Below are 15,522 nucleotides of genomic sequence, written 5' to 3'. Positions count from 1 at the left end.
ATGGAAACTTGAAAGGAGACCAAGTAAAATTTGGTTGGAATATTTTAAATATTTATTTACAAAAATAATTAAAATATAAAATTTGGCTTATTTATTAAAAATTAATTTTTGAAGGAAAAAAATAGTCAAATTTGAAGGTTTATTATTATTATTATTATTATTTTTATTTTTCGCTAATTGGACTATTTTGAAAAGTTCGTTTTTTGTCAGTGAAGTATCTGATGATTATTTGTAAGCCAGCCACCTTGGAAATTCCAACATTATTTAATTTGACAATATTGAAAAATTAATTATATATCTTTAAAAAAATACCCAATAAATATATATATTTATAAATTTTAGAATTATTTAAATATTTTAAGAGTGTGAGAAATGTGAACCAAAATATTTCGCGCCAGACATGAATTCTCCGTCAGGTTCATCTTGGCCGCAACTCCCTGTAGCGCCTAATCGCGGGAAATTTGGATCGGAGATGGATAGATTGAGCGCCGAGGTTGGAGGATTGGAAGCTTCATTGCTTCGAATAGTCAATGATCACTAGTACGCCTCTCTCAAGGTTCGGGAAAACTCCGGTTAGTTACTGTCTCCTCTCTCTCTCTCTCTGTTTCCTATAATTTCTTCACTCTCTCTTACGGCTTCATAGTCTTTAGATGCGGATTATTTTAAAGTTTCGTGATATTAAATCGTAATCTCCTTGTTTTGAATCATCGCGGTAGAGAAGGCGAAGAAAGATGCTACTCAGAAAGCGGTGTGTGTTTCGGATCTTTTAGTCGATGCTGTGAATAGTGGAGTTCAAGAATCGTTTGTAAATTAGAAGTTGATTGAACTCGAAATTAGGGCATTAGCGATTACGATTGCTCGATTTACAAAGCAGATCGATCAATGCCTCGTCGCCACTCACGCTCTGAACGCCGAGGTCAAGGTTAGCTCTCATTCCTACGAAAGCAACTACTAAGTTATAATTTCATGGAAACCTACATTTTAGCTGTATGTATGCATATGTTGACACTGCATTGTTGCGAATCAAAGCCTGCTTAGTCTGATTACTGATTGGAAAGTTTAGCATTGTTATTGACGTCCACAACTTTAGTCTTCCAGAAGTCGTAAAACTTCTTAAGTGAATTAAATGATGTTGAGATGGTATTCGAGCTTCAAGGACTACGTTGCGGCTGTCAATAATGGTTATGATACTACCTGGTAACCACATTTGAGTCTAAAACATTTTCCTCTAATTTCGGTCTAATGTTCCTATGAAGAGCTTGTGGCATCGAGTTGTTGCGTATATATTTGGTGATTGTTTGAGCTGTTTTGTTATTTGTATTCTTAGTTTTGGTTAAAGCGTTTTCTGTTAGATTCATACCAGTGGTTAGTTATTGAAACTCAGTGGCTAAGCAGTATCTATAAAACCACCCCCCGGTACTATTTGTATCAATAAAAATATGAATAGAAGTGCAGTTCCTGAAACTTAGGTCAGGGCCATTTTGCATCTGTGTTTTGCTAAACTGCTTCTTAAGATAACTCAAGCTATTATTCCTTTTAAAATTATGAGCTAGGTATAAAAATGGCTTAGAGGGAATGAGTTTAAGTCATAGTGACCACCTACGCAGAATTTAGTATCCTACAAGTTTCCTTCGTAGGCAAATGTAGTAGTAGGACCAAGTAATTTCCCGGGAGAATAGTCAAGATGCACATATACTGATCTCGACACTCATGGATATATAAAAGAAACTTGTTACTTGACCTTGCCAGTTATCTAGCACAACTCTTGGAAACAGATTTGAATACGGAAGAAAAAAACTATTTTTAAAAACATCTCCCCAACTACCATTTAGGTTTTGAAAATTTTCTTTTGTGGTTTGATGGATTGTTTTCCATGAAGAGATACTTTTCATACTCGTACAGATTATGAACACATCAAGTATACAAGAGAAAAAGACTTCATAAGTTGCTTATAAAACTAAATCTTAACTTCCATCTTTGTGATCATTGAATAGACATTTCTCTTGATTCATGGAGCCTTGATGTTGTCTTATTCTTTGAGGGTAACATGAATATGTATTGTGCACAGGGAAAGAAACAATCTCTTAGTTTTTTATAAATAGGAATACTCTCTTATTGTTTTGTGGGATATATATAAAGAATCTCAATCTTATCATAGAATTTTAGACAATTTTGGTCGTGCAAATTGTTACTTGACTTTAGCCTTTGTATTTTGGATCGACATGAACCTAAGACCGTGTGATTAGTTTTAATGCTTGAATCACTCAAAAGTTCTTAGTTTAAACTAAACCCAATGAACTCACACTGTTTCTTTAAGACTCAAGGTGTCTAAACAATTGCCTCCCAGGATAGAACAGAATATCAATCTGTGAATGAGCACATCAACCACTAAACTCAACGAACACTACAATATGCGAGTAATTGTCTGAAAAAAAGAAGTGTTTTTTTGTGTGTATCAAACAAATAAGAAAATCACATAGTTATAGACTATTTGTGGTCATTCAAATACTCCCATCTCTTGGTATAGAGTTGTGTCTTCTGAGAAAAAAAATATATCCTTTTGTTAAGGTAGAGTCCTTCAACGAAATACATCCTCTCTAAAGAATTGTGGTTTTAACAAGACTGAAATTCTCGTAGTTAAAGAGTCAGTCGTCCTTGCTTCTTAGAGCGTATTCTGCAGAGTCGAGAAAAACATAGATCTTCATCCTCTGCTTTAAGTTCGCTGAATCTGTGCACCCTTAACATTGGTTGATAAGTTCTTGCGGTGTAAGGATATCAAGGGTGCAGCATATCCAGATGGAAACTCTTATAGAAATTTAGAACACCTCCGTCACATATCTTCTACCTCATTAACTGAATAAGATAATTTATTAGAAACTTTTAATTTCAATGATGGTGAGGATTGTTGGGAGAGTAGTTCCTTGGAGAAACCAAAAGTAAATCTACGAGTATTTATGCTCAAAGTGAACAATTTCATAACATTGTGGAGAGACGTGGTTTGTAACATGGTATCAAAGTCATGCCATTAACTTAGTTACGTCAGTAGAATCCTTAAATTTCGAATGAAGAAGTTTAAGTTGGATCTCGAAGGTGTAGTCAAAAGTTGACTCAAATGTCGAACAAAAGGTGTACTTTGTTCGAGGGCTCTAGAGAAAGAGTCAAGTCTCGGTTAAAGGGAGGTTGTTCGAGGGCTCCATAAAACCACAGGAGAGAGGGTGTACTTCATTCGAGGAAAGGATTGTTGAGGATTGTTGGGAAAGAAGTCCCACATCGACTAATTAAAGAGTTGATCATGAATTTATAAGTAGGGAATCCTATCTCCATTGGTATATAAGAAATTTTGAGAAATCAAATAGTGAAAGTGGACAATTTCATATCATTACGTTTTCTAACACCTTATTTATTCCTCCTTAACACAGTGCATGTCATCATTTTGTCAATTTATTGCTTATGTAAACTGCAACCTTCTCTGTACAATTATTAGCTGATGCCATATAATAATCATTTCTGCAACCTTCCAATTGTTGGTATCCATATTATACTATTTCCATTAATATTCACCTTCATAATTATCAGGTATATTGTCGTATTAGGTGGGTTCACATTTTTTAAGTTTTCCCTCCCAAACCATGACAATGATGCGGTTGCATTTTTTTTTTTTTTTTGTGTAACAGGTGGCTGTTGACAAATTTCGGCCATTATCTCATCTCCTGGCGTTCTGGAGGAGTCTGATTTTGTTTTACATCACAAGAAAGAGGCCCAGGATTGAGCCGAACCCGCTGATGATTCTGATGGGAATGCTTTCTACGTTAATTCTGGATTTATCTGGGACCTCAACAGCACGGAAGATTGAATTTGGAGAATACTCACTCTGAGGTACACATTAACCTTCATTGCTATTGAATGATGCATCTTATTCTGATTGCCCATGAATCTAATTTATTTAAAGATTCTAAAACTAAGTAATACACTTAAGCTAACTTTGTTTAAAAACCATTTCTTTAAGCCTTCTTTTTTCTTGGTCTTTTAAAATATAAAAAGTCGTTTCAAAATATAATTTATTTTTATGAATTGTTTTTGTTCTTTTGTTCAGAAAGCATTTTGATTTTTTTTTTTTTTAAATAATAGAAGCATTATTTTTTTACTATAACTTCCAAATACGTGTTTGTTTCCCAAAATATTTTAAATAAAAGATTACAGTGGCTATTACTTGTTCAAAAAGACAATACCGAATAAATTATCCTAATCATTTCGATAATATTGTTATTACTACTACCTTTTTTTAATATAACACTTGTATTTTTTTCAAATATTAAACAAACTTTTTATTCCCAAGTGTGGAAGTCGCAATCTTTTAACAGCTAACAACAATTTATATTTAATCTCGCGAAATATTTTATTCGTAAGTTGCATGATAGTCAAATATATATTATTGATTTGTTCAGAATATATCATCCCAATACATCACGCCCTCTTAATTTATAGTTTAGAAAATTCCTTCATAGAGAATTTAAAAACTCGGTTAAAAAAAAAAAAGAAGGAAAAGAAGACCAGTTAAAAGTTCAGAGGCAATGATTGTATGGATGTATTAAAAATACTCGGTTATATTAGGAAGGAAAATTTTCCTAATTTCACGTAGTGAGTGATTCACTGATTCCTTGCAGTTGGATTATAATAGCAAATGAAATAGTTCCACTCTCTTTCTTTCTATCGGAACATTTCAGTACAACACTTAATAACCTTACCTGTAAATCTCCAAAATGATTGAAAAAAGTGTGGTGGTAGAATGGGACAAATGTAGTAGGTAGGTGAAGCAAAGCCAAAGCTTTAACACACGTTTGTCAAAGACCAACCCAATTACCCCCTCTGTCATCAGGAACAGTTGACTTAGCTAGGAAGGGATAAGTGTTTCACAAGTTGATCAATTGGCAACTGTTTTAATTTAAATTTGGTCAAAACCAACCGTGGGTTTTGTGTCTCTTTGTAAGGCATTGACCCTCTCTTAAACAACACTTTCTTCCTCTTCCTCCTTTTGGGGCCAATTCTTTAAGTTCTATGTTCTTACTATTCTTCAGAATTCCTCATTGGTTAGAGGATAATATTTGGAAGGATATTTGATTCTCAAGGCTTCAAGTGGAAGAATTTAGGGCGGTAGGACTAAAGAATATATTGTAACAATCCAAATTCACCGCTACTAGATATTGTTCGTTTTAGCCAGTATATATTGTCATCAGTCTCACGATTTTAAAACGCGTCTGCTAGGAAGAGGTTTTCACTCTCTTATAAAAAATGTTGTGTTCTCTTCTCTAACCAATGTGGAATCTCACAATTTACTCTCCTTGGGAGCCATCGTCCTCACTGGTACACTGTCTAATGTCTGGCTCTGATACCATTTGTAACAATTCAAGCCCACCGCTAGTAGATATTATTCGTTCTGGTTTGTTACGTATTGTCGTCAACCTCACGGTTTTAAAACATGTCTGCTAGGAAGAAGTTTTCACACTTTTATAAGGAATGCTTCTTTTCCTTCTCTAATCGATGAAGAGATTATAATCTGATAAATAGAAAAAGAAGAAAAATGTGGGTTGTAAAACAACACTTAAATATAATATAGAATAGAAATTTAAACTTCATAACAATGGATTGTTCAATCTCCTGCCCATCAATAGTTGACTTAAAAAAATTCTCAAAGCATAATTTATGGATTGTTCATAAGAGCCATGGGAGACTTGGTCTGTAAGAGCTCTCTCTCCTCTCTTACCTTTGAGATATCCAAACCATGGTGTCACCCTACCCGTGACAGCTTCCTCATTTTTCCCTATATAAACCAAACGCACTCCTCCTCATCTTCACTGTGGAATCCCAAGAAATACTGTAGCATATTACAAGAAGTAAGCAAGCAATAGCTCTAATGGCGGCCCTTCGCTCTCTTTTTCTCTGTGTTTTTGTTTTATCAGCTGCCCTAAGCCATAGCCATGCACAGCTGACTCCCAACTTTTACAACAAAGTCTGCCCCAAGGCCTTGTCCACCATTAGATCCGTCGTCTTGAACGCCATCAAACGTGAGCCTCGTATGGGAGCTTCCCTCTTACGTCTCCATTTCCACGATTGCTTCGTCAACGTAAGTTCATCTTCTTTCTTGTCGTTCTGATTGTTCGTTTTGTTCAACTCATATCATGCCATCGATTGAGAGTTGTAATTTTTTTTTATGATTAGGGTTGCGATGGGTCGGTCTTATTGGACGATATTGGTAACTTCGTTGGAGAAAAGACTGCCTTTCCTAATATAAACTCGATCAGAGGATTTGAAGTCGTCGACCAGATTAAACAAAAAGTCAACAAGGCTTGTAAAGGCAATGTTGTGTCTTGTGCTGATATCTTAGCTGTTGCTGCTCGTGATTCGGTTGCTATTGTAAGTATAAAACTACTGAATCGCTCAAAAATCCAAAAAATATTATTAACGATCCAAAATGTTGAACTATGTTTTGAACAGCTTGGTGGGCCAAACTACAAAGTACTATTAGGAAGAAGAGATGCAAGAACAGCAAGCGTAGACGATGCCAACAGAAGCCTCCCTCCGCCATTTTTCAGTTTCTCACAGCTTCTATCCAGCTTCCAATCTCAAGGCCTCGACCTCAAGGACCTCATCCTCTTATCGGCCGGCCACACCCTCGGCAAAGCTCGGTGCGCCACCTTCCGAACAAGGATATACAACGACACCAATATCGACCGGAAATTCGCAGCGTCGCTGAAGGCAATTTGCCCACCAAGCGGCAAGGATAACAATCTGATGGGTCTTGACAAGTCTTCCAATTTCTTTGACAATGCCTACTTCAAAGCTTTGTTGAATAAGAAGGGTCTTCTCCATTCCGACCAGGAACTGTTCGGCGGCGGGAGCCAGAAGAGTGATGAATTGGTGTCGTACTATAGCAGTTATCCATACTCCTTTAGAGATGACTTTGGTTCTTCCATGATCAAAATGGGCAATATAAAGCCACTTACAGGAAGTTATGGAGAAATCAGACAAAATTGTCGGTTTGTCAACTAAAATGTTTCGGTTTGGTTTTCGCTTTCGATTTGAATTTGGATTTGGAATTGGATTAACGTTGTTTGAGATTCGAGTGTCGAAGAGTGTTCAAGTTTGTGTATAACCTTCGTTGATGTTTGTTTGTATTATATGAAATTAAATAATTATTGTGCCCTTCTAAAATGTTGTAGAAAATATTAAAATTTGTTTGAAAATCGTTGATGCATAAGATATTTTCAAATGTAAAGAGATTAACATAATATTAGTTTTCTCTTATCAATAGTTTTCAAATTTGTTGTGGAAAAAGAGAGAGAGAGGGACGCCCTTCCGTCGTTATTTTTATGTTAAAGATCATTTTCATACAATTCTATAATTATTAAATCAAATATATTTTCATTTAAAACAAATTTCAATTTTTAATTAATGGTGATAAGATCGGTAGGTGAAATGGGAATAATTCTATTAAGTTGACATAATATTCTTTAATATTCTCACTATAAGTCCTCACATTTAGCATATGCTTTAATTTTAATTTTTTATAATTATTATTTTGCAATATTATATAATATGTAATGAACAAAAATAAAATTGTTTTAAAACATAAAAATAATATATTAATAGATGGAATTTTCTCTCGAAAAATAAGATTATATTAAAAATAATAATTTATATTTTAAATTATAAATTACAAGATTGATTATACAAAATTGGGTCCTATTGGGCCTCCAGAAGGAAATAGGCCCAGTTTTAGGGGTCAGAAACGGAGAAAGAGGAATTCAAGAGTGGGCCTGAGCCCAATGTCGAGTATATATAAAAGGCCCGTTTATTTAGAAGTTGCCACGTGGTGCGCTATATTAAAAATCTGACGACAGAAAAGAAAGACACTTGTCGATTAAAGAATAGGCGGTGGATACACGCTCTGAAATGAGAGAGTACGAAAGACAAGAAACGAAGTACGTTTTTGAGCGGGTATGGTGGGCCCCCATTCTGATGCCGTACCACGTGCACTCATTCGTTCTTTGCCTTCCCCAATCGCCATTCCACCAAATATCACCTCCATCATTTTCCTTTTTTTGTTTTTTTTTTTTGGAATAATTTTAAGCTAAATTTGGTTAATTTATTTTTATGTATTATTTTCCTATCTTATATTAATTTTTTTATTAAAAAATTAATTTAATCCTATTAAACCCCAAATTTAAATAAATATTATAATTCCTATCCATTTAATTTAATTCCTTTGTTAAAAATATTCAGCTAAGTTTCAGATTTGACACGGGTATAAAAGATTTTATAAAAAGTAAATATTTCCGACGCGATTGAAGCATGAACTAAGAGATCACCTCAAAAACACCTTTAACGTTTAGAGGTCACCAACCAACCATAGAATTCTATGGTACCAATATTGGTCTCAAAAATTTATAATCTATATGGGCTAGAATATTAGAATTTATTTTGGTATTAATCCATAATTAATTATGAAAAATGAGAATATTTGTAATAAATATGGACGGGGAAGGCGTTGGATGTAATTTTCCGTACCTCTGTTTCTTCAAGCGGATGACTTCTCGGCAAGAATCTTGGTGGAGTCTCTGAACCAACCAACCCTGTTTTACAGCTTCTACTTCCTTTTTCCACCCATAGATTCCTCGTTTTCTCCTCCTCTGTTCTTTGATCTAGCCATTTCACCATGTTCTCCAAATTCGATTCTGGTCCATCTCCATTGAAGAAGAAGCTCAAGACCATTGACATGGACGACGCATTCTCCAGACCCTTTGATCATCTCACAGAGGAGATCATCTTCGTGATTCTCGACCATCTTCACGACGATCCTTTTTCTCGTAAATCCTTCTCTCTCGTCTGCAAATCCTTCTACTCCACCGAATCACAACACCGGAAATCTCTAAGACCACTGCGCTCCGACCTGATTCGAAGTATCGCTCGTCGATACCCATCCATTTCGAAACTTGACCTATCCCTTTGCCTTCATGTCGAGGATTCGTTTTTGAATGCGATATCGTGTGCTTGGAAAATGACGTTGTTTTCCATCGATCTGTCCCGGTCTAGGTCGTTTTCGAATGCGGGATTGTCGAATTTGGTTACGAATTGTGCTGGATTGGTTGAGATTAACTTGTCGAATGGGGTTGCACTGACGGATTCGGCGTTGAAGGTCATAGCGGAGGCCAAAAACTTGGAGAAATTGTGGTTGGCGAGGTGTAGGTCGATTACGGATATGGGGATTGGTTGTGTTGCTGTTGGATGTAGAAAGCTGAAAGTCTTGTGTCTGAAATGGTGCGTGCATATTACTGATATGGGTGTTGGTTTGATTGCAACGAAGTGCAAGGAGCTAAGGAGTTTAGACCTATCTTTCTTGCCGGTATTTCCCCCTCCTTCAACACCCCCTCCCCCCGCCGCCCCCGCCACCTTCTCTTTCAAAGCTAATGAAGATTTTTGTTACAGATTACTGAGAAATGTCTTCAGCCAATTCTTCAACTGCAACATCTTGAAGAGCTAGTTCTTGAGGAATGCCATGGAATTGATGATGAAGGCCTTGCAGCCTTAGAGCGTTACTGCAAGAGAAACTCATTGAAGGTACATTCCTTAATTTGGCCGTTTCCTTTGTTGGGAAAACATTTTTTTTGCAGCTTCAATGTAATTACTATTGATATACGTGCAACTTTGTTGGCAGTTGCTTAATCTGACTCGCTGTCAAAGTATCGGTCATTCTGGTTTGTCTTCTTTGATTAATGGTTCTGAAGATCTTCAACAGCTCATCTTATCATATGGCTCTTCAGTAAGTGAATGTAGTTGTATTTTGGTGATAATTTGAGATTATTGTGCTTATCTGATTATGTTCTTGCCTTAGATCACAACGGATATGGCAAAATGTCTGCATAATTTTTCTGGTTTGCAATCATTAAAATTGGATTGTTGTTCACTTACGACTTCTGGGTTAAGAGCCATTGCTAATTGGCGTGCATCACTTAAGGAGCTTAGCTTAAGCAAGTGTGCAGGGGTGACTGATGAGTGTGTCTCCACCCTTGTGCAAAAACACGATCAGTTGAGGAAATTAGACATCACTTGCTGCCGCAAGATAACTTATGCATCCATTAACAGCATTACAAGTTCATGTTCTTCCCTCGTTTCGCTTAAGATGGAATCTTGTAGCCTAGTTCCTAGAGAGGCTTATGTATTGATAGGAAAACACTGTCCATACTTGGAGGAACTTGACGTTACTGACAACGAGATCGACAATGAAGGTTGTACAGGGCTTTTAGCTCCTGTTTTACATTACATATTCCATGATTCTTTTAAGTTTTTAACATTAATGTTGCTTCTTTTGTTTAGGCTTGAAGTCTGTCTCCAAATGTTCAAGGCTTAGTGTTCTGAAGCTGGGAATTTGCTTGAATATAAACGATGATGGTCTATCCCACATTGCAAATGGCTGTCCAAAAATCAAAGAGCTTGATTTATACAGGTATGATATTTGTCCATTTGTGTGAGGTCCCACATTGATTGGGGAGGGTAATGAAGCATTCTTTATAACAGTGAGAAAACCTCTCCCTAACAGATGGGTTTTAAAACCATGAGGCTGACGGCGATACATAACGGGCTAAAACGGACAATATCTGCTAGCGGTGTGCTAGCGAGAACATTGGGCCCCGAAAGGAAGTGGATTGTGAGATCCCACATCGATTGGAGAGTAGAACGAAGCATACCTTATAAGGGTGTGGAAACCTCTCCCTAATAGACTCGTTTTAAAACCGTAAGGTTGATGGCAATACGTAACGGGTAAAAGCAAACAATACCTGCTAGCGGTGGACTTAAGTTGTTACATATGCTGTCTGTCTATTTGAGTTAGAAGCTTCGTAAGCTTCCTACAATAGTAGCCGTTAAGGAAGGAGCATATATCCGTTTTTGGTCTTGCACATTCAAGATTATGTATCTTTTTTGGTTTCTTGAAACGTAGAAACATCAAATCTAGATAGCACATTTCTAGATTACTTCTTAACTTATACTATCAAGAATTACTCATCAAATTCTATAACTACAGACTTAATCATAACCGAAAAGAAAAATACAAGTTCCTAAACGTTATACTTATAAGAGCTCAAATATAGAGTTGGGTACATGATTTTCCTGTAGTAATTTAGTAAATTTTCTCTTTTTTTCCATTTTGTTTTCTTAGGTCGACTGGAATAACTGACAGAGGCATTGCAGCAACCGCTGGGGGCTGTCCTGCTCTTGAGATGATTAACATTGCTTATAACAATAAAATTACAGATTCTTCGTTAATATCCTTGTCAAAATGTTTGAGGTTAAAAGCACTTGAAATTCGAGGGTGTTGTCGCATTTCACCCATCGGCCTCGCAGCCATAGCAATGGGATGTAAGCAGCTTACTGTGCTAGATATAAAGAAATGTGTCAATGTAAATGATGATGGGATGCTTCCACTTGCCCAATTCTCTCACAATCTGAAGCAGGCATGATCCTTTATTCTCTATTGCCCTGAAAATGAGTTTGGTATAACCTGTCCTGCTAAAGATTTTCCTCTTTTGGTTGCAGATAAACTTAGGCATGATCCTTTATTCTCTATTGCCCTGAAAATGAGTTTGGTATAACCTGTCCTGCTAAAGATTTTCCTCTTTTGGTTGCAGATAAACTTATCATACTGTTCGGTTACAGATGTTGGGCTATTGTCTCTAGCTAGCATTAATTGCCTGAGAAACATGACCATCTTGCATTTGGCTGGCTTGACTCCAGATGGTCTCACTGCCGCCCTGCTGGTATGTGGGGGTCTAAGAAAGGTGAAGCTGCACTTGTCATTCAAATCCTTGCTTCCCCCGTCTTTTCGTAAGTACCTGGAAACCCGTGGATGCGTATTGTACTGGAGGGACAAAGCATTCCAGGTACTCATCTTCTTCTGCTTTAGCTTGTTCATTTTATGTCATTGTGTGAAAACTCAAGCCCATGGTTAGTCGATATTGTTCTCTTTAGATTTTTCTGTTTGGGCTTTCCCTCAAGGTTTTTAAAACGTGTCTGTTAGGGAGAGGTTTTCACATCCTTATAAAGAATGTTTTGTTTTCCTCTCCAACCGATATGGGATCTCACAATCCACCCCCTTTCGGGGCCCAATGTCCTCGTTGACACTCATTTCTCTCTCTAATCGATGTGGGACCCCCGATTCCACCCCCTTCAAGGCCCAACATCCTTTCGGGCACACCGGTTGGTGTCTACCCCCCTTAGGGGTTCACCCTCCTCATTGGCGCATCGTTCAGTGTTTGGCTCTGATACCATTTGTAACAGCTCAAACTCACCACTAGCAAATATTGTCCTCTTCGGACTTTTGCTCAAGATTTTTAAAACGCGTTTGCTAGGTAGAGGCTTCTACACCCTTGTAAAAAATATTTAGTTCTCCTCCTCAACTGATGTGGGATCTCACATAATAACATTGCCTTTGAGAATAAGTTAAGTTCGGATACTCATAGAATATTCCACTCTTCTCATATGGATGTTCATATTATCCTTGGTTGCAAACTTCTTAGCATGAAGCTTCTTTGATTTCCACCAAACTGAATTATGTATATATTTTAAGATGTTCATGTCTTTTCTGACTTTACAATCCCAGTTTTCATACATATTCCATGTGACTGACCAAATAGTACTAGGACAAGAGGCTGATGAACCTTGTTGTTAGTAGGTTGACCAAGACGATAAAGATTGGAACTTGCACAGTGGGAAAAGCTTAGGATACTCAACATAATCCATGGCAATGATTTCAAAACTTACACACTCTAGACAGGTAGCTTGGCATTAAGCAGCCATGATCCAAAAAATAGCTTGCTTGATATTTAGCATAGCCAATGACTAAAGATATCACAGCTTGATCTACTCATCACAGGGCTGCTGCTGGTTCTCCTGCTACCCATTTCTCGCTTACAGCACGCACCCCCGAATGCCAAGGCAGGCCTTCTCCCAGGGCAAGATGCGAGAGATTCGACTCAACACGGGTCCGCAACAGAGGGCGACCTGTGTATTGATGCAGATGACCATATGTTTGAAAATATGAACTTGATAAAGCTGTAAATATGTTGCTTTGGAAACTGTGAGAAAGAAGGCGTTGGTTGAATTAGTGTTGAAATTGTAGAGAGTAAAAAAAGGGAAGGCGTAGGCCATGTCTTGAGGAGTATGGGGAAGACTCTCCCAAATTCTCCGGGAATTGAAGCCTGAATCTGTAAACCCAGATCCTCTTTCTTCTCAGCAATGCCTCAACATTACATGTGCTCTCTTTTCAATCATCTACTCTTCTCATCTCTAAACTTCTGCAACACTCACATGCACATCTATACAACTCCCAACCTTATTTTTAGCTATGGATTCCCCTATATAAGTCTCTTACGGTATCGATGCGAGCTTACTTATTCTGGACTATAAGTTCGTTAATTGTAGATTACCATGTTGGTACCCGTGGAGACGCTGTGTGTAAGAACGTTGGGTCCTCAAGAAGAGTTATTGTGAGTTCTCACATCGATTAGAAAAAGAGAAAGGAATATTCTTTATAAAAGTGCAGAAACTTCTCTCTAATACATGCTTCTTAAAACTTAAATAGGAAGGGAGGACAATATCACGATTATTTGTCCTCCCACGATTATTTCCATTAATAGACTTTTCAATGGCTAAAGGCTTTTGAAACAAAAATGATAGCACCATTTTCCTTGGTGTTAAAAATGAAATTTATATATTAACTTGAGAAACAAATTCTTACAATAAAAAAAAAAAAAAAAAAAAAAAAAAAAAAAAAAAAAAAAAAAAAAAAAAAAAAAAAAAAAAAAAAAAAAAAAAAAAAAAAAAAAAAAAAAAAAAAAATATATATATATATATATATATATATATATATAAAATCAAATAAGGGTTTGTAGTCCCAAAGAAAAAATTAATTAAATAATAAACATTTACATTATTATAATTTGTGGAAGTGAGAGTTTGAGAAGATCATGTGAAATTGAGAAGACCAAGTTATTAATTTATAATATGCATATATTATGTATATATTATCCATGTCAGAATATTTTAATTTTTTTAAAATTAAAATATATAGTAAATAACTTAACACTTTGCTGCTTTTGTTCCTCATTAGGTTAATAACTTAAATCTTAAATTTTAAAATTAAAATATTTAAAATGCAAAAATAAACTAAAAATAGTGAATTTATAAAGACTCGTGAATAAAAGAAAATTAATAATTTATATTATTAGATAAAATTGAGTAATTTAACAATTGATCCGACCTTCTTATTTTATAATTGCAAATGTTAAATATTTTATGTCAATTGACAAAAAAAAAACCATATATTCATTTTACAACAGTAATTTTTTTTTTTTACCTCTTCAAAACGAATGGAAAAATTCCGAGTTTTTTTTTCCTTCTCAGATTTCACAGCTCGGAACAAAAATTGGATGATAAACAGCTGACTTACCACCGGTAAAAAAAGAAAAAGAACCCGAAATTACAGCTCCGATTCCTTTTATCATCTCGGCCGAAAAATCGGATCCCGGCGCCGGCAAAAAACAAAACTTTTACATGTAAAGTATATTATTTTAGTCTTCAGAAATGCTCTCTAAACGGGGCCGCCATACGACCACCCGGGCACCGCGGCGGTCCCGCCGCGACGGTTTCTTGTCGGATACAACATCGGAGAGGTAAGAATCACTGTCTGCGGTGGCGGTACAGTTTTGACCTCTGAAGACGGAGTTTTGAGGCTGCTTCCGGCGTTTCTTTTCTTCTCCGGTAGAGAAGTCACCGGAATCACGAAATAAATAGTGCCCCTTTTGAGCTCAGATTCCGGCGAGAGAATCAGAATCCGACGAACAACCCCTTGTGAAGAAGGCTTAGTAAGAACATGATTTGGGTTCGCTTTTAGGACCTCGCCGGCGGTGATGGGATGGGCAATTTCTTCGACGTGGCCGTTCAAATGAACGATTCGTATCAAATCAAGAGCTCCACAAGGAAGAACACAAGCCAAACAACACCTTAAACTGTTACCCATTCAACAAATTACTACAAAAATTTTGAACTCTTAGAATTTTTGTGAATGGGAGAAGAAGAAGAAAGGACAATTAGGTATATACATATATATAAATAAATGAAGCCCAAATTCATTTGTACGAACAAAACCAACAAGATGGGATTTTTTTTTATATTAAATTATATGTGAAATTACCAGTTTACCCCTTGGAGTAAATTCCCAATCTGGTGGCCTTTTCTTAATTTAAAAAACCATTTCTTTCTTGGGGCGTGTTTGGTAACTAGAATAAGCAAGCGGGTTCAAGGGTATTCCCGATACTCCTCGAAAGACATTAGCTAGCGAAAGTCCTCACTTTCCTATTCACTAAATTCTTTGCAATTGAGTCCAACTGAGCGGACCTAATGATTCACAGGAGGCTCCATGGAAAGTTGTTGTGCGACCTCTGGCTTGATTATCTTAGTGGCGGGATCGAC

The 15,522-nt window shown here is 36.5% G+C and overlaps 3 protein-coding genes and 1 long non-coding RNA gene across 7 annotated transcripts; 3 read left to right on the top strand and 1 right to left on the bottom strand.

Moving 5' to 3' along the window:
• Positions 1 to 398: 398 nt before the first annotated feature.
• LOC111484561 lies at positions 399 to 3,963 on the top strand. The gene is made up of 3 exons (XR_002718523.1): positions 399 to 572; positions 717 to 922; positions 3,675 to 3,963. It is a non-coding gene; the product is annotated as an uncharacterized LOC111484561 (long non-coding RNA).
• A 1,799-nt stretch (positions 3,964 to 5,762) lies between these two features.
• On the top strand, positions 5,763 to 7,221 carry LOC111484502 (cationic peroxidase 1-like). The gene is made up of 3 exons (XM_023131134.1): positions 5,763 to 6,121; positions 6,217 to 6,411; positions 6,493 to 7,221. Exons 1-3 carry the CDS (start codon positions 5,912 to 5,914, stop codon positions 7,045 to 7,047), a joined length of 960 nt encoding a protein of 319 aa, XP_022986902.1. The 5' UTR covers positions 5,763 to 5,911; the 3' UTR covers positions 7,048 to 7,221.
• Positions 7,222 to 8,574: 1,353 nt separating this feature from the next.
• LOC111484436 (F-box/LRR-repeat protein 3-like) lies at positions 8,575 to 13,322 on the top strand. Of its 4 annotated transcripts, XM_023131020.1 has the most exons (9): positions 8,575 to 9,400; positions 9,484 to 9,615; positions 9,713 to 9,817; positions 9,890 to 10,283; positions 10,372 to 10,501; positions 11,213 to 11,507; positions 11,682 to 11,933; positions 12,725 to 12,826; positions 12,926 to 13,322. In XM_023131020.1, exons 1-8 carry the CDS (start codon positions 8,714 to 8,716, stop codon positions 12,785 to 12,787), a joined length of 2,058 nt encoding a protein of 685 aa, XP_022986788.1. In that variant the 5' UTR covers positions 8,575 to 8,713; the 3' UTR covers positions 12,788 to 12,826; positions 12,926 to 13,322. The 4 variants fall into 4 exon arrangements, with proteins under 4 accessions (XP_022986788.1, XP_022986786.1, XP_022986789.1 ...); XM_023131018.1 differs by having other exon boundaries at positions 12,725 to 13,322; XM_023131021.1 differs by lacking the exon at positions 12,926 to 13,322 and having other exon boundaries at positions 12,722 to 12,808.
• A 1,219-nt stretch (positions 13,323 to 14,541) lies between these two features.
• LOC111484543 lies at positions 14,542 to 15,092 on the bottom strand. The gene has a single exon (XM_023131195.1). The coding sequence runs from the start codon at positions 15,068 to 15,070 to the stop codon at positions 14,642 to 14,644; it is 429 nt and encodes a 142-aa protein (XP_022986963.1). The 5' UTR covers positions 15,071 to 15,092; the 3' UTR covers positions 14,542 to 14,641.
• Positions 15,093 to 15,522: the final 430 nt, after the last annotated feature.

The sequence above is a fragment of the Cucurbita maxima genome, unplaced genomic scaffold, assembly GCF_002738345.1.
Source record: "Cucurbita maxima cultivar Rimu unplaced genomic scaffold, Cmax_1.0 Cma_Scf00009, whole genome shotgun sequence".
Classification (NCBI taxonomy): Eukaryota; Viridiplantae; Streptophyta; class Magnoliopsida; order Cucurbitales; family Cucurbitaceae; genus Cucurbita; species Cucurbita maxima.
This window is presented reverse-complemented; position numbering and strand designations above follow the sequence as displayed.